The sequence below is a fragment of the Macaca thibetana genome, chromosome 14 (genome assembly GCF_024542745.1).
Source record: "Macaca thibetana thibetana isolate TM-01 chromosome 14, ASM2454274v1, whole genome shotgun sequence".
Lineage (NCBI taxonomy): Eukaryota > Metazoa > Chordata > Mammalia > Primates > Cercopithecidae > Macaca > Macaca thibetana.
The window spans coordinates 38,633,187-38,654,888 of record NC_065591.1 but is presented as its reverse complement, the minus strand read 5'-3'; the positions used below and the strand labels follow the sequence as shown (position 1 = coordinate 38,654,888).

The following is a 21,702-nucleotide window of genomic DNA, read 5'->3' as shown; positions in this document are numbered from 1 at the left end:
AAGGAAGAATGTAAGTAATTTTTATTTTCTTTACATATTGTCTAATATTTATCACATATTTTAATTTTCTAGATTTGCTACAATAAGCTTATATTCTATTCAAATCTAGTAAAGGACAAACCTTTTTTAAAATTAATTTCCAATATTCTATTTTAAAGGAATTATCAATAATCCAAGATTCATATAGAAGGATTATCAGTTATAGTATTATTTAGAGTAATAGATATTAGAAAAGAGACCCCCTTAAATAACCAAAAATAAAAGAAAGTTATTCAAATTCTGTATAAGGTAGTATCATATAAACTATTAAAATGCTATGTGAATATTATTTAAGAACATGAAATACAGTTATATAAGTATATAAAAGTTTACTTGATTCCATTTTTTCTAGAATACACATACAGTCTTCTGAATTTTGAAACTTTAAGAAATTACAATCAAATATTAACAATATTGGTCCCTCAGTAGTGAGAAAAAATGTGGCACACCCTTTTGATTTAGTGTAAATTTTTGTTCATTGGGATTTGTATTTGTTTAGCTAGTATGTTTATTTTAATTCACATATTATAATCGTACATTTTTAGGAGTATAATTGGATGTTTTGAACATACGTATGTTGTATGATGATCAACTCAGGGTATTTAGTATGACCATCACCTTATGGCAATTATCATTTCTTTGCGATGGTCATCTAAGCCTCTTTTCTACCTATTTTGTAATGTAAAATACCTAAGTGTTAAACAATGTCACCCTACTGTGTAATAGAACACTATAACTTATTTATTCTATCTAATTATAATTTTGTACCCATTGATCAACCTCTCCCCATCTTCTCCTCCCCAACCCAGTCTCTGATAAAACTTCCTCTATGATATCATCTCATTTATTGATTTTAAGAAATCCTCTGCCCATTGCTTGTTTTTGTCAGTTTAGTTGAAGATTCAGATGGTTGTAGATACGTGGTGTTATTTCTGAGGTCTCTGTACTGTTTCGTTGGTACGTATGTCTGTTTTGATACATGCTGTTTTGGTTACTGTAGCTTTGTAGCATAGTTTGAATTCAGGTAGTGTAATGCCTCCAGCTTTGTTCTTTTTGCTTAGGATTGTCTTGGCTATACGGACTCTTCTTTGGTTTCATATGAAACTTAAAGTAGTTTTTCTAATTCTGTGAAGAATGTCAATGGTAGTTTGATGGGAATAGCATTGAATCTGTAAATTACTTGGGGCAGTATGGTCATTTTCATGATATTGATTCTTCCTTTCCATGACAATAGAAGGTTTTTCCATTTATTTATGTCATCTCGTATTTCTTTGAGCAGTGGTTTGTAGTTCTCCTTGAAGAGGTCCTTCAGATCCCTTGTTATCTGTATTCCTAGGAATTTTTTTCTCTTTGTAGCAATTGTGAATGGGAGTTCATTTATGATTTGGCTCTCTGCTTGTCTATTGATGTTGTATAGGAGTGCTTGTGATTTTTGCATATTGATTTTGTACCTAAGACTTTGCTGAAGTTACTTATCAGCTCAAGGAGTTTTGGGGTTGAGACGATGGGGTTTTCTAAATATCCGATCATCTTATCTGCAACACAGACAATTTGACTTCCTCTCTTCCTCTTAGAATATCCTTTGTTTCATTGTTTTGCCTGATCGCCTGGCCAGAACTTGCAATACTATGTTGAATAGGAGTGGTGAGACAAGGCATCCTGTCTTGTACTGATTTTTAAAGGGAATGCTTCCAGCTTTTGCCAATTCAATATGATATTGGCTGTGGGTTTTTCATAAATAGCTCTTATGATTTTGAGATATGTTCCTTCAATACCCATTTTATTGAGAGTTTTTAACCTGAAGGGATATTGAATTTTATTGAAGGCCTTTTCTGCATCTATTGAGATAATCTATTGAGATAATCTGCATCCATTGAGATAACCAAGACAAATTTTTGTCATTGGTTCTGTTTATATGATGGATTATGTTTGTTGATTTGCATATGTTGAACCAGCCTTGTATCCCAGGGATGAAGCCAACTTGATGGTGGTGGATACGTTTTTTGATATGCTTCTGGATTCAGTTTGCCAGTATTGTATTGAGGATTTTTGCATCAATGTTTGTCAGGGATATTGGCCTGAAATTTTCTTTTTTTGTTGTTTCTCTGCCAGGTTTTGGTATCAGGATGATTCTGGCCTCATAAAATGAGTTAGTGAGGAGTCCCTCTTTTTCTATTGCTTGGAATAGTTTCAGAAGGAATGGTACCAGCTCCTCTTTGTACCTCTGGTAGAATTCGGCTGTGAATTCGTCTGGTCCTGGGCTTTTTTTGGTTGGTAGGCTATTAATTACTGCCTCAATTTCAGAACATATTATTGGTCTATTCGGGGATTTGACTTCTTCCAGGTTTAGTCTTGGGAGGGTGTATGTGTCCAGGAATTTATCAATTTCTTCTAGATTTTCTAGTTTATTAGTGCAGAGGTGTTTATAGTATTCTCTGATGGTAGCTTGTATTTCTGTGGGATCAGTGGTGATCTCCCTTTATCATTTTTTATTGTGTCTATTTGATTATTCTCTCTTTTATTCTTTATTAGTCTGGCTAGTGGTCTATTTTGTTAATGTTTTCAAAAAACCAGCCCTTGGATTCATTGATTTTTATAAGGGATTTTCATGTCACTATCTCCTTCTGTTCTGCTCTGATCTTAGTTATTTCTTGTCGTCTGCTAGTTTTGAATTTGTTTGCTCTTGCTTCTCTAGTTCTTTAAATTGTGATTGATAGGGTGTTGATTTTAGATCTTTCTCACTTTCTCTTGTGGGCATTTAGTGCTATAAATTTCCCTCTAAACACTGCTTTAGCTGTGTCCCAGAGATTCTTGTACATTGTGTCTTTGTTCTCATTGGTTTCAAAGAATTTATTTATTTCTGCCTTAATTTTGTTATTTACCCAATAGTCATTCAGGAGCAGATTGTTCACTTTCTATGTAGTTGTTTGCTAATCCTGAGCTCTAATTTGTTTGCACTGTGGTCTGAGAGACTGTTTGTTATTATTTCTGTTCTTTTGTATTTGCTAAGGAGTGTTTTACTTCCAATTATGTGGTCAATTTTAGAATAAGTGTGATGTGGTGCTGAGAAGAATGTATATTCTGTTGATCTGGGGTGGAGAGTTCTGTCGATGTCTATTAGGTCTGCATGGTCCAGAGCTGAGTTCAAGTCCTGAATATCCTTGTTAATTTTCTGTCTCGTTGATCTGTCTAACATTGACAGTGGGGTGTTAAGTTCTCCCACTCTTCTTTGTTGGTTTAAAGTCTGTTTTATCAGAGACTAGGATTGCAATCCCTGCTTTTACTTTTTTTTTTTTTTTGTGGCTTTCTATTTGGTATATTTTCCTTCATCCCTTTATTTTCAGCCTATGTGTGTCTTTGCACATGAGATAGGTCTCCTGAATTTAGGACTCCAATGGGTCTTGAGTCTTTATCAAATTTGCCAGTTTGTGTCTTTTAATTGGGGCATTTAGTCCATTTACATTTAAGGTTAATATTGTTATGTGTGAGTTTGATCCTGTCATCATGATGCTAGTTGGTTATTTTGCACACTAGTTGATGCAGTTTCTTCATAGTGTCATTGATCTTTATATTTTGGTGTATTTTTGCAGTGGCTAGTATCAGCTTTTCCTTTCCATATTTAGTGCTTCCTTCAGGACTCTTGCAAGACAGGTCTGGTGGTGATGAATTCCTCAACATTTGCTTGTCTGGAAAGGATTTTATTTCCCCTTTGCTTATGAAGTATAGTTTGACTGGATATGAAATTCAATATGATATGATATGAAATTGGTTTGAAAATTCTTTAAGAATGTCAAATATTGGCCCCACTCTCTTCTGGCTTGTAGGGTTTCAGCTAAGAGGTTCACTGATAGTCTGATGGACTTCCCTTTGTTGGTAACCTGGCCTTTCTTTCTGATTTCTCTAAATATTTTTATCTTTCATTTCGGCCTTGGAGGCTCTGATAATTATGTGTCTTGGGGTTAATCCTCTCGTGGAGTATCTTGCTGTTCTCTATATTTCCTGAATTTGAATGTTGGCCTGTCTTGCTAAGTTGGGGAAATGCTGCTGGATAGTATCCAGAAGTGTGTTTTCCAGCTTGTTTCCATTCTCCTCATCTCGTTATGTACTCTAATCAATTATGGGTTCTGTCTTTTTACATAGTCCCTATTTCTCAGAAGCTTTGTTCATTCCTTTTCATTCTTTTTTCTCTAATCTGCCTGTATGCCTTATTTCAGCAACGTGGTTTTCAAACTGTGACATCTTTTCTAATATTGACAGTGGGGGCGTTAAGGCCTCCCACTATTATTGTGTGGGCGTCTTAAGTCTCTTTGTAGGTCTCTAAGAACTTGCTTTATGAATCTGAGTGCTCCTTTATTGGGTGCATAGAATCACTTGGTCGATTCAGCTGTTGATACTTGTGTATGCTTTACAAAGTTCTTGTGTTGTGTGTTTCAGCTCCATCAGGTCATTTATATCCCTCTCTAGATTGGTTACTCTACATAGCACCTTTCTCATTTTAATGAGTTTGTCTAGTTTCGATCTTTGAGACTGCTGACCCTTAGATGGGGTTTTTGTAGGGACATTTTTATTGCTGATCCTCTAACCTTTTACCAAGGTTCTTAGCTTCTTTGCATTGGGTTAGAACATGTTCTAACCTTTTACCAAGGTTCTTAGCTTCTTTGCATTGGGTTAGAACATGTTCCTTTAGCACCGCCTAGTTGATTCTGATGAGAGAACGTGGATACCTTGGTTGCAGGTGCAGGATTCACATGCTATTAGGGTTCTTTTGGAGGGGAGCCTGCGATCCCCGCTGCTTCTAGTCAGCCATCTTTGGCCCGGCCCCCTACCACATTTTCTTCATCTATTCATCCATTGAAGGACATGTGTTAATACCACATCTTCACTATTGTAAATTGTGCTGCGGTAAACGTAGGAATTCAGATATCTCTTCAACATACTGATTTCATTTCTTTGGATATATACCCAGGAGTGAGATTGATGGATCATATAGTAGTTCTCTTTTTTATTTTTCTGAGGAAACTTCATAGAGTTTTCCAAAGTGGCTGTACTAATTTACAATTCCACCAACAGTGTGTAAGTTTTCCCTTTTCTTTGTATCCTAGCCAATGCTAGTTTACTTTGTATTTATTTATTTGAGATGGAGTTTTGCTCTTGTTGCCCAGGCTGGGGTGCAGTGGGGCGATCTTGGCTCACTGCAAACTCCACCTCCTGGGTTCAAGCAATTCTCCTGCCTCAGCCTCTGGAGTAGCTGGGATTACAGGCACGTGCCACGGCACCCAGCTAAATTTTGTATTTTTAGTAGAGATGGGGTTTCTCCATGTTGGTCAGGCTGGTCTTGAACTCCTGACCTCAGGTGATTCGCCTGCCTCGGCCTCCCAAAGTGCTGGGATTACAGGCGTGAGCCACCACACCCGACCTACTTTGTATTTTTGATTCTAGCCATTCTAACTGGAGTAAGGTATCTTCTTATTGTGGTTTTGATTTTCATTTCTGTGATGACTAGGGATGTTGAGCTTTTTTTTTTTTTTTTTTTTTTTTTACATACCTGTTGACCCTTTCAATGTCGTTTTTTTTGAGAATTGCCTATTAAAGTATTTTTCCAATTTTCTAATCAGGTTATTTGTTTTTTTGCTGTTATTTAAGTCCCTATATATTCTGCATATAAACCCCTTGTCAGATGTATAGTTGCAAATATTTTCTCCCATTCTGTAGGTTGACTGTTCATTTTACTGTTTCCTTTGCTGGGTAGAAGCTTTTTAATTTGATGTGGTCCCATTTATCTATTTTTCGTTTTGTTTCCTGTGCTTTTGCAGTCTTTTTTAAAAAAAATCATTGCCCAGCCCAATGTCATACAGCATTTCCCCTACATTTTCTTCTAGTAGATTAATAGTTTTAGGTTTTACACTTGAGTCTTTAATTGCAATTGAGTTGATTTTTGTATGTAGTGAAAGATAGTGTTGTTTTTTGTTTTTTGTTTTTGCATATAGGTATTCAATTTTAGGTCTTAGGCCTTTTTTCAATAGATGACTATTACTAATTCAGTTTCCTCACTCATTATTGGAGTGTCCAGATTTTCTATTTCTTCCTAATTTAATCTTGGTAACTTGTATTTGTCAAGGAATCTATCCAGTTCATCTATGTTCACAAAGTTTTTGGTGTGTAATTGTTCATAATAGTCTCATGATGCTTTGTATTTCTGTAATGTTACCTGTAATGTCTCCTTTTTCATTTTATTTATTTTATTTATGTAGGTCTTTTCTCTTTTTTTCTGTGGTGAGTCTAAGGTTTCTCATATTTGTTAATCTTTTCAAAAAAACTGTTAATTTTGTTGATTATTTTTGAAAACTTTAAAAGTCACTATTGTATTTATTTCTGCTCTAAGCTTTATTATTTACAATTTGGGGTTTCGTTTGTCTTTTTGTTCTACTTTTTTGAGCTGCATGGTCAGGTTATTGGGAATCTTTGTTTTTTATTTAGGCATTTATTTCTATAAACTTCTCTCTTAGAACTGCTTTTGCTGTGTCTCATAGATTTTGGTATGATGTGTTTCCAATCTCATTTATCTCAAGTAATTTTTCAATTTCTCTTTTAATTTATTCATTGAATTATTGGTTATTTAGAAGTATGCTGTTCAATTTTCATGTTTGTAAGATTTCCTAAGTTTTTCTTGTTTATTTCTAGTTTTATAATATTGTGGTCTAAAAGGATACTTGATATGGTCTCTGTCTTCCTAAATTTCTTAAGACTAGTTTTGTGGCCTAACATGTGATCTGCCCTGGAGAATGTTCAATATGCAGTTGATTGAGAAGAATGTTTACTCTGCAGCTGTTGGATGGAATGTTCTGTAAATATCTGTTATGTCCATTTGGTCTATGGTGTAGTTTAAGTCTTTTTTTTTTTGTTGGTTTTCTATCTAGATTATCTATCCATTGTTGAGGCTGGGGTATTGAAGTTTCCCACAATTGTATTATAGTCTATCTTTCTCTTCCTTTATATCTGATATTATTTACTGTACCTATTTGGGTGCTCTGGTGTTAGGTGCATATATATTTCCAATTGTTATACCCTCTTGTTGAATGGATCCCTTTATCATTATATAATGATTTTTTTTTTTTTTTTTTTTTTTTTTGTCTTTTAACAGTTTTTGACTTACAGTCTATTTCATCTGATACAAGTATGGCTATTCCTGCTCACTTTTGGTTTGCATTTGCATGGAATATCTTTTTCCATGCCTTCATTTTCAGCCTACCTTTGTCTTAATGGTGAGGTGAATCTTTTGTAGACAGCGTACAGTTGGATATATTTTTTAATCCATTTGGCTACTCAGTATCTTTTAATTGAAAAATTTGTTCCATTTGTACTTACAGTTATCATTAATAGATAAGGACTTACTCCTGCCACTTAGTTAATGATTTCTTGGTTGTTTATAGATCATCTGTTTCTTTCTTTGTCTCTGTTTGTTTACCTCTGTGATTTGATGGTTTTCTGTGGTGCTATGCTTTGTTTTCTTCCTCTTTTCATTTGTGTAACTACTGTAATTTCTTTCTTTCAGGCTACCATGGGGCTAACCTAAATAATCTTGTAGATATATTATTTTAAGCTGATAGTAACATAACTTTGGTCACATAAAAAATACCCTAGACTTTTTCCCTCCCCCGCAATTTATATTCCTGTTGTTTAATTTTTACTTCTTTATCTATTAGGTGTTCCTAAGCCACTAATTCTGGCTGTTGTAGTTTTTTATTTGAATTTAAACCTTTCATACTAGATGATTGAAAGTTTACATAGCACCATTATTTCAATGGATTATTCTGAGTTTGATTTATGAATTTATGTCTACTATTAAGTTTTATGCTTTTACAAGTTTTCTTGACAATAATTATATTCTTTTTGTTTCTAATTGTAGCATTTTCTCTAGCATTTCTTGTAAGGCCAGTCTAGTGGTGATGAATTTCCTCAGCATGTGTTTGTCTGGATAGGCCTTTATTTCTCCTTCATTTCTGAAGGATAGCTTTGATGGATATAGTATTATTGCCTGACAGATTTTTTTTTCCTTTCAGCACTTTAAATATAACAACCTATTTTCTTCTGGCCTGCAAAGTTTCTGTTGAGAACTCTGCTGATAGTCTAATAGAAGCTTCCTTTATATACAACTTGAAAGTTTTTTCTTGCAGATTTTAGAATCTTCTCTTTGACTTTTGGCAGTTTGATTAACGAGTACTTTGAAAAGGATCATTGTGAGTTGAATCTAATAGGGGACTTTTGAGCTTCCTGAATCTATTCAGATATAAATATATCTCCCAATATTTGGGAAATTTCTTTCTATTTTCCATTCAATAGGCTTTCTGTGTCTTTCTCCACCTCTTCTCTCTCTAATAATCCTATAATGGGAACATTTGTTCACTTAATGGTGTTTCATAAGTCTCATGGGCTTTCTTTATTCTTCTTTGTTTATTTATTTTTCTCTGACTGGGTTATTTTAAAAGACCTGTATTCAAGCTTAAAAATACATTCTTTGATTTGGTGTGTTGTTAGAACTGTCAATTGTATTTTTTATTGTATTTATTGAATTGTTCAGCTCCAAGATTTCTGTTTGGTTCTTTTTTATATATCTTTTTTGTGATTGTTGTATTTCTCATTCAGATCATTAGTTATTTTTCTGATTTCACTGAATCATTTGTCTGTGCTCTCTTGTATCTCACTGCATTTTCTTAAGATCATTATTTACAATACTTTTTCAGGAATTTCATAAATGTTCTTTTCTTTGGGGTCTGGCACTAGAGACTTACTGTGTTGCTTTGAAGGTGTCATGTTTTCTTGATGTTTTGTGTTTCTTGTGTCCTTACGTTGATATCTGCACATCTAGCGTAAATTTCTTCTGTCCGGTTTTATAGAATAGCATTTGTAGGAAGAAACTTTCTTTGGTAGGTGGTCCCAGAGGAGCTTTGGCTTTGGTTCTGAGTGGAGTCTGTAATGTGATCTTCATGCTGTTTCTTTAGCTACAATACTTGTCAGTGATGTCTGTGATGTTGTCTCAGAAGCTTAGTGTATGGTTGACTATAAGGGCAATAATGTGGTTTTGCTTGGGGCTGGGGCAGCAGGCTGGATGTTAGCCAGACAAGGAAGCTGCAGAGGGCCAGCAAGCTGTCTGGTGAGTTTCCTGCAGAGGCAGTGGCCATTTCCAGAGTGACTGTCAGAAGCCAAGCACAGATGCTCATGGGTGCAGTGGTGCTGGGTGGTTTTGCAAAGTTCTGTCTGAAGGGACAGGATCACCACAGGACCAGCTGTCAGGCCATAGAGGAACATGCATGCACTTGAGCCAAGCAGGCTGTAGCAAGCTGTCCTGGGGATACTGCTGCTGCAGGACCCGCTGTCAGGCTGTACATGAACATATGCAGGCGTTGGGGAGGGGAGCCAGTCAAGTTGAAGCAGTTGCTTCTGGGGTGGATTCACCATAGGACTGGCTGTCAGGCTAGGTATAAGCACTCACAGGGTTGGCAGACTGTGCAGTGTAGGTGCACATGGATGTGATGGCTAGCAGGCTGTTCAGCAGCTTTCCTGCTGTGCAGGTTCACCTGTTTATTGGAAGGTTGTGACACATGCCACATGGGTTTGGATGCCAGGGTCTCAGTGTTCCAATCTGGCCTATGTTCTGGGCAGCTGAGGTCATGGTACTGTAGGCACTGTGGTAGTATGATGGCAGGGCCTGAGGAATGGAAAGTCAGTAGCTGCTGATCCCCAGGGCAAGACACACTGTGTACATGGGTCCAGGTTCAAAATAGTACTGTGCCATAGCAGCCTAGGTCACAGTGTGGGAGATGCTCAAGGTGGGCTCTTACAATGAGGCAATGCAGTTGCACAGACCTCAGCTACTCTCCAGACTGGATTTGAGGCCTCTGAGGATTAGGGTCTCTCCTGTAGCAAGTATTGCTGGTGTTTGTGGTGGTAATAGGGACCGCTGGGGATCTTTGGCTCATGTTATCTCCATAGGAAGAAATCCCCCAACTCTGAGCTAATTCTGGTAAGGAAGAGAGAGTGGTAGAGGTAGGGTGTCTTCCTCTCTCTCTATGGTATCCTTGGTGTCTGTACTCCAAATAGATTTTACCATTCCTCTGGTGCTGCCTAGCACACTACTTCAGTCACTAGTTTCAATATAGTGGTTTATTTGTTGCTTTGGTTCCTTTTTGTTGGGGAAGGCTGAGTGCCAGGTGACTGTAGTCAACCTTCTTTCTGACATCACTCTCTACATTTCTATTCTATTCTGTTTATATTATATTCTATAAAAAGAGTATAACTTTTTCTGATCATTTGAATATTTATCTCTGTATATAGGTGTTGATTTATAATCAGAAAAAAACCCTTTGCTTTTAAAACATCCTACTATTTATATAAAATGAAGAACAAATTAGGAATGAAATGCATTTTCTTTCTTTTTTTTCTTTATGAGTTATCCATATAACTACAGCCATACAAGTAGCAACATTAGGTCACTTTTTGAGTTTTGCCTTTTGCCAAATAAGGAAAAGATTTATCAGTGGATGCAGCATCCCAGCACATATTCCTTCTGTTCTCATGTATGCTTCCCTCTCTCCCCTGGCTTTCACAATACTGTCCAAGCTTCTGAAAGTGTGTGTGTGTGTGTGTGTGTGTGTGTGTGTGTGTATATAAATGTGTGTGTGTATATATATATATATGTGTGTGTATATATATATATAAAATGTTTTTTAGTTCTTCAATGGTGCCTTCACCAAAATCACTCGACTTTGGACAAAGGCAAAGCAGAAATTTCCTATTTGACCTGTGTAATGCTACCCATACCACATAACATCTATGAGCTGTAATTTCTGGATCTTTTAAATGAGGGAGATAAAAATAACACATAGGGATATTGAAAGATTAAATGAGTAACCTCTCTAGTGCATAAAAGATGGTAATAAATGTTAACTTTCTCTACACTTGCTTCCTTTCGATATTTTAACATTTCATTTCCCTTTATAAAACTATCTATACTCATATTTCCAATCGCAAAATACCAACTTTTACTTTTCTCCATTTTCTTCATCTTTAAGTTTGATCATTTATTTCCCTTCAGTTCAAGATATGAAAACAGTGACAGTCTTTTCTTTGTTCTTCCTAAATTCTTTATATCACATCTGCATTGATTGGTATTCATGTTTTACTCTTTTTTAAAAAAATGTTTTCTATTACCCATTCATAAATATTTAAATGCTCAGGGCCATCTTTGGAGAGAAAGAGAATCACTGTTTTGTATTTTTTCTATCAAATATGTCTAGTAATATAAAAAAGTTTTAAAAAATATTTAATTAATTCATGCAGAAATCATACCACTATGATAATTTTCAGTAATCTTATTTTTAAAATGTCTTAGTCTTTTTAATGCTCTTTTAAGGTCTGTAATTATTTTATCTTTTACAGCTATGAATTATAAAATCAGCACATTGATATTACGAAAAGTAGTGAAGTATAAAAACGTTAGAAATGCTAAATAAAAACCACTTTCCTCAATTCATAATGCCACTCATCTCCCTTCTTACTATGTATCTAATTGTACCTGTTGAAGTAATCACTGTTAATGTAGGTTGGTACCAAAGTTATTGCGATTCTTGCCATTGAAAATAATAGCAAGAATCGCAATTACTTTTGCACCACCCTAATAGTTTCATGTCCCTTAATTATCTTCTCCTCCCATTAATTATTATTGCCTTTAAAGAAACACCCTGTGTTTCTATGTTTTTTGTTTTTTGTTTTAGTAATTTGTTGCGAAGACATACTGATCTTCAAAAACATCTTGAATAGATTAATGAACTGACTTAATATTTTTGAAGACAGGGAAAGGAAAATGAAGGAGCCAAATATGGTTAATTAATTTTTACTTTGGAAGGCAAGCATGACAGCTCCTAGAACAGAAACTCCAGTTCCAAGATTTAATACTTAGTTTCCACCTTATAAAATAACTATATTCCCAAATAAGCTGAAAACTTGTCAGACCGAGCGAGCTCATGATAGAACCTGCATTTGAACAGAATGGGAGGTTTACCCTCAAACATTTTCTTACAAAATAATTCTTTTTAAATTTTTTATTTTTTTGAGATGGAGTCTCACTCTGTTGCCCAGGCTGGAGTGCAGTGGCGAGATCTTGGCTCACCACAACCTCTGCCTCCTGGGTTCAAGCGATTATCCTGCCTCAGCCTCCTGAGTAGCTGGGACTACAGGCATGTGCCATCACACCCAGCTAATTTTTTGTATTTTTAGTAGGGATGGGGTTTCACCATGCTGGCCAGGCTGGTTTTGAACTCCTGACCTAGTGATCCACCCGCCCCAGCCTTCCAAAGTGCTGGGATTACAGGTGTGAGTCACTGTGCCCGGCCCAAAATAGTTCTTTATATTATCACTGATATTGCAGAAATCAAGATATGGCTGAAATTTTCATCGTTGTACCAGACTCCAGTTTTATACTATTCCAGTTACTTCTTAATGTCCAATCCCTTAAACTCTCACTCTTCTCCACTTCCTACCCGCTTCCTCAGTTGCCACACCTTCCCTAGAATCACAGTTGGTTCTCATACCTATGGCTTTCTCTTTCTCTTATAAGGTTCCAGTACAACTTGCTCTTAAGTTTATATGTTTAATGAGGTTTAATGTATTATTTCTTCCAAAGCACTTGCATTTTACAGAAAACAAAGGCTGAACTCAGTGGAGTGAATCTCTGATTGTAGAAATAAGACTTCAGAAGGCAAGTGAGGAGAGTATTGTTTGAATCATAGAAGCAATCTTTTGAAAGCCTCAACATCCCACCAGCTCCCCTTAATTGAATACTAGGACCCATGTAACTTCTTAGTGCTATAAAACAATCATAGTCCCTGGGAGAAACCAGAGGCTACCTCCTATTTTTCTAAATATCTATTTCTACTTATTGGGCAATTTAGCATAAAGATTCAGGGATTTTTGGAAGTGGAATAGACCATAAATATTTCTCCTTTGCTTTTTTCAACTAACTCAGGAGATTATAAAATGAATTGAGTGCAAAGGAAGTGAACTATAATACAGCCAACATAAACAATGTAAGAAGATGGTTATATTCCTCAGATTTAATTAGTATAAAATAATAATGATCTTCTGAATTTATGCATTCTCTTTCTATTCAGGATGTTAAAGCACATCACAGATTATTAAATAGACCTCTGATTCACCTGAATACACAGGATTAACCTGCAGATTTAATCAAGGAGGGCTAGATTAAAAAAATTATTGTGAAATATTATACCATCAAAAGTATTCATTTAGAAAATGAAATGCTACCTTTTGTTATACTATTTTCAGACCAAAACAAAATAGACAGCTAATAAAAATATGCTTTTTGTTTGTTAATAGATTGACTGCAGGATCCCTGTACCATCATTTTCTCCAAATGAGGGACTTAGATTAATATTCTATTGATCAAAATTGCTTTTCAAATGTAATCCATGTACATGGAATTACAAAATATAGACATGGAAAAATAGTTTACATCAGTCAGACTTTTTTTTTTTTTTTGAATAGGAACTTTTAACATAGTTCTATTTCTGTACATAGCCAGGAACCTTAAACTAGTCCTTAATTATTTCTTTTATCTCCTTAACAGTATCAGTGACTAACTGTTGTGAATTTTGCTTCTGTAACATTTTTCTTATCCATTTTTGCTCATCATCCTTGCTTCTCCTTCCTTAGTTCAGCTAGTTGTCATTTTTAGCTTGGACAGTTGCAGCGGGCTTCCAACTGGTTAGTCTTCCTGTCTCCAATCTAAACTCTTCCTGTCTCTAATCTAAACTCTTCCTATGTCCCTTTCACACGACTATTGGAAGAACCTTTTTTAAATAGTAAATGTGATTACCATGTGCTTGAGGCTGTTTAATGGGTTTCTATTGTATTTACTGAGTATAAATTCTAAGTTCATTAGCCTGGCCTGGTAGGCCCTCCATTGTTTAAAACCACTTTTCCATTCTCTTCTTGACAAAAATTGTCTCTTGCTACCTCTCTTTCCAATCACCCTGCACTCCAACCTACAAAACCACTTTTGTTTGTCCCCCAGGGAACTTTGCTGTAACTCTGTCTCTTTCTCCACAGTGCTTCCCGGAATGCCATTCTTAATTTGTCTTCTTGACAAATATCTCTTTATCTTTGAAAATTACAGTTAAGGGTCACTTCCTTCATAAAGCATTTTTTTCAATAATGTATGTAGAATTGAATTTTGTGTTTATTCTTCTCGCAGGGTGTTTGGACATTATTCCTCCAATCAGATTCTTCTGAAGAATTAAGCAATCCATTTTGTGAATATTCTTCTGTTACAGTGCTTAGGATATGTCATTTCTCCCATTATCAGAGTGTAAGCTCCTTATGAACAAGGACTGTACCTTCCTCATTTTTGTATGTCCAAGTCTTTAAATAAATGTGAAATATTTTATTCACCACCTAGCATCTTGCTTACTGTATGTGCTCAAAATTATTTTTTGTTATTGGGATCGTATTTTTAATGTATTTCAAGTTTGCAGCACTTATTTTAATTTACACTTATAACCAAACACTATACATTTTCTAAACATTTCAAAATAGGTGGATCATAGCATTCCTAAATAAATATTTAACTGGGGAGAAAAATATGGGCTAAAACAATCAAAATTTGGTTACAAGTCCATCTTACAGGTCATGAAAGTAATTTAAAATAGTATTTTCTATTTTTGCTATGCATCAAATCACCTGGAACACTTTTGAAAAACTAAAGATTCTTTTTTATTTTTAATTTTTTTGTTTTTTGAGATAGAGTCTCACTGTGTCTCCCAGGCTGGAGCGCAGTGGCAGGATCTCAGCTCACAGCAACCTCTGCCTCCCGTATTCAAGCGATTCTCGTGCCTCAGCCTTCCAAGTAGTTGGGGGCACATCACCACACCTGGCTAATTTTTGCATTTTTAGTAGAGACAGGGTTTCACCATGTTGGCCAGGCTGGTCTTGAACTCCTGACCTCAAGAGATCCACCTGCCTTGGCCTCCCAAAGTGCTGGGATTACAGGAGTGAGCCACCGCACCTGGCAAAAAAACTATACAGATTCTTGAGTCCTGTTCAGAATCTCCTTTGTTGGGCTAAGAAATCTGTATTTAAAACAAATCTTTCAAAGATACTCTCTAGTAATTCTTACCCAGCCAGCCCCTCAAAGAGCATTAGAAAATCATTAATTTAAGAGAGCTAAGGTAATTTCGATGCACAATCAAGATCAGAAATTACATCTTCCAAAATTAAATTACACATAATTAAATTTAACAATAATTAAAACATCAATGTATTATTTTTAGCATCTCTTTTTCAGGCATATAGCTAAACAACTACAAAGACAGAATTTGAAACTGAGAATTGCTCTTTCCTAAGCCTACTATTTTTCTTCTTTATTTTGCTACCCTCAGAAACTGATATGCTACTTTAAGGTATCAAAAGTAGCATGGTACTGAAATGTTACTAAAAATATTTTAATGAAAATTAAATATGCAAAATTATTCCAAAAATGTATATTCTTGTTGCTTGACAATCCAACTTTAACTAATTATACCTGTTACAGCAGCATGACAGTTGCCTGGCCTCATGATTAAAGGGTAACTTTTAAGAAACATCAGAACAGAAGTATGCTTAGAGTTTGAAAAATCTGGAATTAGTCTAAGTAAATCATTTCAGCATGGTGAAATTCTTTTAATCAAAAATTAAAATGTTATTAAAGTCAAATTTTTATAAATATTAAATCAAATTTTATTAAAATTAAACTAAAATTAAAATTTTAATTATACTTAAAAATTTTTAAATGAAATAATGAACTCCTTTTGGTTTTCCTCCTCTCATTTTAAAATCCATGTACCATGCACAGAGCACTCTATAACAAAAAAAGAAAAAATCCTATCTACATTTGGCTAATGTAAGTACTTCATGTAGGTTCTGGACTTTTCTCCCTTGTTGATCCATTCCCATCTCTAGAGTCCAGAGCATACAACCCTATACTTCTTTCACAGGCCTGATCACTGAAGGCCTCAAAATACACCTAACTTTCCTTAATACCTGGTTACCACTGGTTACCAATTACAATGCAAATAGGCTATTGTGGATTGGGATGGATCAATGGACCATGCATTTTAACCAAGAAAAGAGGTAATGTCAAACGACTCATCTCATAAGAGGATTGGCTTTTTAATACATGTATTTGTTTAGTTTGTTCATGTCTATGTCCATAGTTTCTAGAAATTTAGACAAGTAGATTACTGGAAAATGGAGGCTCTTTTCAATTCTGCAAAAGCTTGGAGTTTATTTTCACAGTGAAGGCTGAATCGTGGGGCCATGACTAAAAGACAAAAAGTTCTAAAACCCATGTAGAACCACCTATTATGCCTCCTCACAATAACCATGTCCTTTTCCTGCCTTTGCTGTTCTTTTTCTCCCAAACTGGTTTTTGCATAACACCCCAAACAAGGCATTACTGGGAAGATGGTGAAGTCTTAGCTGAGAATGAATTCTAAAATCCTTACCATGGCCTACTGTGCACTGAAAAAGTGTTTCTCTGTGAGATCGCAATGACTCATCTCTTACTACTTCACTGTCTTATTGCTGCCACTCCTTTCTCTCTAACTTCCCTGCCGTTCATGAAATACATCAAGTCCGTGCCAGTCTCAGAGCACTGGCATTTCCGTTTCTGTGTCTCAAAGATACTTAGCTGAGATTTCTGCTTGGCTCCCTCCCTCATTGCATGCACTTCTCTGCTCAGATGCTACCCTCTTGAAGAGGCTTTTCTGAATACTTCATAAAACAGTACTCTGTGTCTACCAAAACGCTATCCGCTCTGCCTGCTTTATTTTCCCTCAGAGCACTTTTCACCTCCTAACCAATTACATATTCTTTTGCCATTTATCTCTACCCACTGAAATTGGAGTTCCATGAAAGTAGAGATTATGTCTTTTTGATTCAGGTCTGTTTGGTTTCTAAAACACTAACTGATGCACTAGAAATTGATAATGAATATATTAACCTAATTAATATATATGAATAAGAGAATTTCAGCTTACTAAATGCGTCAGTGGCTGATTTTTTAAAGTATAGGTTCTCCAACATGTTATCGTGTGTGTGTGTGTGCGTGCGCGCGTGTGTGTATCAGGTAGGGCCCGGCCCTGAAGCCCTTTATCCTCTTCCCCAACAAGCATTTACTCATTCCACTTTACACAATCACACACACATGCACACACTCACAGCTTGTATGTACTGCCAAAGTGATTGCTGCCAGACACCATACAGTTGGATATATTTAAGTCATTATTTACTTTATAGTCTGTAGTTTGAGATCTAACAATTCACTCTGCTTGAACTGATTCTGTAGCTCATCAGTGATGTTGCCAGTCAGGCATAGCATTTGGGCCTTGGATGATGCAGGTTTGCAAATACCCCAGAAAGTCTTCCAAAAGCATTATGGCATCTTTTGTAATTTATAACTTTCTTCCCAGTGCTATTGTAACCCCCTAGTGCATCAGTTGCAGATATTTCCTTCCTAAGTTTGCAGAGTGACTCTATGTGCTAGATATTAAGAGAAAAATTTGAACAGGACTGGGCGTGGTGGCTCATGTCTGTAATCCTAGTACTTTGGGAGGCTGGGGCGGATGAGGAATTCGAGACCAGCCTGGGCAACATGCCCAAAAGCCATCTCTGGAAAAAAAAAAAAAAAAAAAGAAAGAAAGAAAATGAGCCAGGCATCATGGTGGTGTGTACCTGTGGTTACAGCTACTTTGGAAGCTGTGGTGGGAGGATCACCTGAGCCCAGGAAGTTGAGGATGCAGTGAGCTCTGATCATGACATTGCACTCCAGCCTGGGCGTTAGAGTGAGACTTTGTCTCAAAAATAAATAAATAGTTAAAAATGAAATCGTTTATGTGACAAGGCATGATGTAGGTGGTGCTAGACAACCATGATAGTCAATCCTGACTTTGCTACTTGCTTAGTAGAGTTGTCTCACCACTAAGGTCCCTGACATTCTAGGACTTAGTTTCTTCTTCTATAGAATGGGAATCATTCTGTAGAATGGGGATCTACGTAACAAAATTGTTGTTAAGGAATAATAATATATGTAAAGCACTGTTTGGCACAAGCCAAATGGCAATTATTTAACTAGAACTAACTTTCAATCCCCACAAAGGAACTCAACTCAGTGCTAGAGTCATAGTGGGTGCTCAGGTACTATTTTTTGGGCGATCGAGTCTATCCTACTCCTTGGAGACCCTGCTATGTTTATCTCACTTAATTAATAGGACGTGAAAAAGAACCCGTTATAGTAGGAATCACTTGCTGTTCATGAATTCACAGTAATCTTATCCTAAAATTTGAAAATTATAATTTGTGTATAGCTAAAACAAAAACAAAGACAAAAAACCTGCACTAGGAGGAGAATGAGAGTATTGTACTCAGTGTAATCTTTCTGTCTCCAGATAACACTTTAAATCTTAGGAAGGGGCAGATTTAAATCACAGCTAAGATGAGTAATGACAGTCATTTTACTGAAAGAACTGTCAGAGAAGGTGAACAACTTTTAATATGTCCAGATGCATACTTTTAATTTTTCGTGCCAATAGGCAAAGTTATTGGAAATGATAATCTAAACAATATTTTATGGAATTATGTGGTTATGAGGTAATAGTCACATGCACATACATATACCCACAAGTACTTCTGTCTACAGTGAATACTTTCCCAACTATATTTACTTGGAATATTGTGAAATGTATGCCCTTTCCTTGAGTCTATGTAAATATTGGTCAGAGTATACAGCAGAAGGGAAAAGATGGCAGAAGAGGAAAAATATTATCAGAAAAATCTATTGTGACTTACAGATTCAACAGATTTGACTCATGCATCTGTTTTAAATAACTACAAAAACAAATTTGTTCCTTACAAATACAAATGTATACAGTCTTTTGTCATAGTTTAGAAATTTCTTTATCAGTAGTACAGAATTCAGACTTCCACTTCACCTTCCAGTGTAGTAAAAAAAACTATACTTTTTTTTTTTTTTTTTTTTAAAGACAGAGTCTCGCCTGTTGCCCAGGCTGGAGTGAAGTGGCGCGATCTCAGCTCACTGCAAGCTCCGCCTCCCAGGTTCACGCCATTCTCCTGCCTCAACCTCCCGAGTGGCTGGGAGTACAGGCGCCCGCCACCAAGCCCGGCTACTTTTTTTGTATTTTTAGTAGAGACAGGGTTTCACAGTGTTCGCCAGGATGGTCTCGATCGCCTGACCTCATGATCCGCCCGCCTCGGCCTCCCAAAGTGCTGGGATTACAGGCGTGAGCCACCTTGCCTGGCCAAAAATCTCTATAATTTTGAGCTCAAATCTCAGCTCAGCCATTGATTAGCTGAATGACTTTTAGGGACTTTTTCTCATTTCTTGATTTACAAAATGAAAATGAAGATAGCTACCAGAAAAAATTCATTATTACAGATTACAAGTGTATCTACACACACATATATGTTCGCTCATATTTACATTCACATGTATATCAATTTCATTCATGTATGTATATATAAAGCCTTACATGCTAAGTTTCAATACATCTCTGTTTAATGTAAAATATAACCACTGTATAACATACACTATAGATGTTTTTTCAAATAGTGTAAATACCAGCCTTTTCCAAAAGAGAAGAATAATGTTCACTATGTATTCTCTTTATTTCAGGCTTATGAAAAAATTGCTTACCTCCTCACCAATTTAGGTAAGTCCATTTTTCTTCATTCCTTAGTCAGAAAATAACATATAGGCATGTCAATCTGTAGTTACTTTATATAATGTAGCATTTTAATAACTGCAATTATTTAAGTATTTACCAATAAAAAGGACAGGGGTAGTACAAGAAGTTGGTCGATATTGAATAATAAGAGAGAGGCAATGCATGTACTTACAAAATATTTTTACTAGAAATCAGCACACCTACTTCTTCCTACTTAGGAGTGCTTGCTTCTCCAACTTTTCAGTTCTTCGGGTTTTTCCTCAATATTTATGTTTTATCAAAGTGTTATACTACATGTACACATTTTAAAATCCAAAACAGTATTAAGAGATTTACAATAAAAACCAATCCTTTACCACATCACCCATTCCTAGTTTCTATGCCAAAGGAATTACTTTTTAACTGTTTTTCCTTTCTTTTTTTTTTTTTTTTTTTTTAATGGAGTCTTGCTCTATCGCCCAGGCTGGAGTGCAGTGGCGCGATCTCGGCTCACTGCAAGCTCCGCCTCCCGGCTTCACGCCATTCTCCTGCCTCAGCCTCCCAAGTAGCTGGGACTACAGGTCCCCGCCACCTCGCCCGGCTAATTTTTTGTACTTTTAGTAGAGACGGGGTTTCACCGTGTTAGTCAGAATGGTCTCCAACTCCTGACCTTGTGATCAACCGGCCTCGGCCTCTCAAAATGCTGGGATTACAGGCGTGAGCCACCGCGCCTGGCTACTTTTTAATATTTTTATCTGTTTTTTTTGTTATTTCCCACCATGTTTCCATGTAATATCATTCTATGGCCATTATTGGATTTTATCTTTTGATAACTATTGCCTTCCCATTATAAAAGTATGAATTATTAAGACTTAGGTCTTAATGTTCCCTGCAGTGCCCTGTCCCCCCACACTCCATCTTTCATTATCTGATAAATACAGTTATTTCTCCTCCTTCCAAGGTGGATATATCAGCATTTTTAGCCAAATTAATCATTAGTCTTCACGTCATTATGTCTCAATAACTATTTTCATACCTACAGCATGGTATATTCTATAATTGTGTATGTGTTTTATGCCATTTCTGTATTTTTTAAGCTAATAATGACCCCTTTTTTTGCTTTTTTTTTAACGTACTTTTCTTTATTTATCCCAAAGGTTTTGCCAAGACTCTTAAATTTTCTCTGAATATATTCAAACACATCAAGTATTATACAAACTTGATTTTCTTCTTAGAGTTACCCTCTCAAGCTGTCTCCTCCAGACTAGATGGGTTATTTTCTAGGCTTGTAGCCAACTGCATCTAGACTTAACTTTCATAAGCACTCTGGAAATTCCTTTTATATTTTTCTATAATTTGGATACTATTTACTAATTCCTATGTCTTATTCCTTCTTGGCTCAATTCCTTATTTTGCTATTTGTAAGTAAGCTTCTTAAAACTTTGTGTATCTGAAAATGTCTCTATTCTAGCCTCAAACTTGATATCCAGTGTTCCTGGGTATGAAATTCTATCTTAGAAATACTGACCCCTTTGAATCTTGAAGGAACTTCATTTTCTTCTGGATTCCAGCATTGTTACTGAGAGCTCTGCTACCATTCCTATTCGCAGTCCTTTGCACAGGACCTGTTTTGATTTTTTTTTATTTGTTTATACTCTAGCATAATTTTGAATCTTTTCTCATTTTGAGATTTCACAATGATGTACTTTGGTGAAAACTTTTTATCATCTGTTATGCCGGATACTTAGTGCATCCCATCAATTATTGATATCCACTGTGTCCTTTGGGAAGCAGACACTGAGATGGAGTTAGTAATGCAAGAAATTTCTTAGGGGAAAACTCCTGAGGAAGGGAGCAGGACTGGATAAGAAGAGCCTCAGACAACAATGCA

The 21,702-nt window shown here is 36.0% G+C and overlaps 1 protein-coding gene across 2 annotated transcripts in view; it reads left to right on the top strand.

Annotated features, from left to right (window-relative positions):
* ANO3 (anoctamin 3) overlaps positions 1 to 21,702 on the top strand; it is a 475,418-nt gene that overhangs the window by 416,570 nt on the left and 37,146 nt on the right. For both annotated transcript variants that reach the window (XM_050755373.1, XM_050755374.1), the window contains one exon: positions 19,781 to 19,817. In XM_050755373.1, the coding sequence (XP_050611330.1) occupies positions 19,781 to 19,817 (37 nt within the window). The remainder of the gene's footprint in view (positions 1 to 19,780; positions 19,818 to 21,702) is intronic.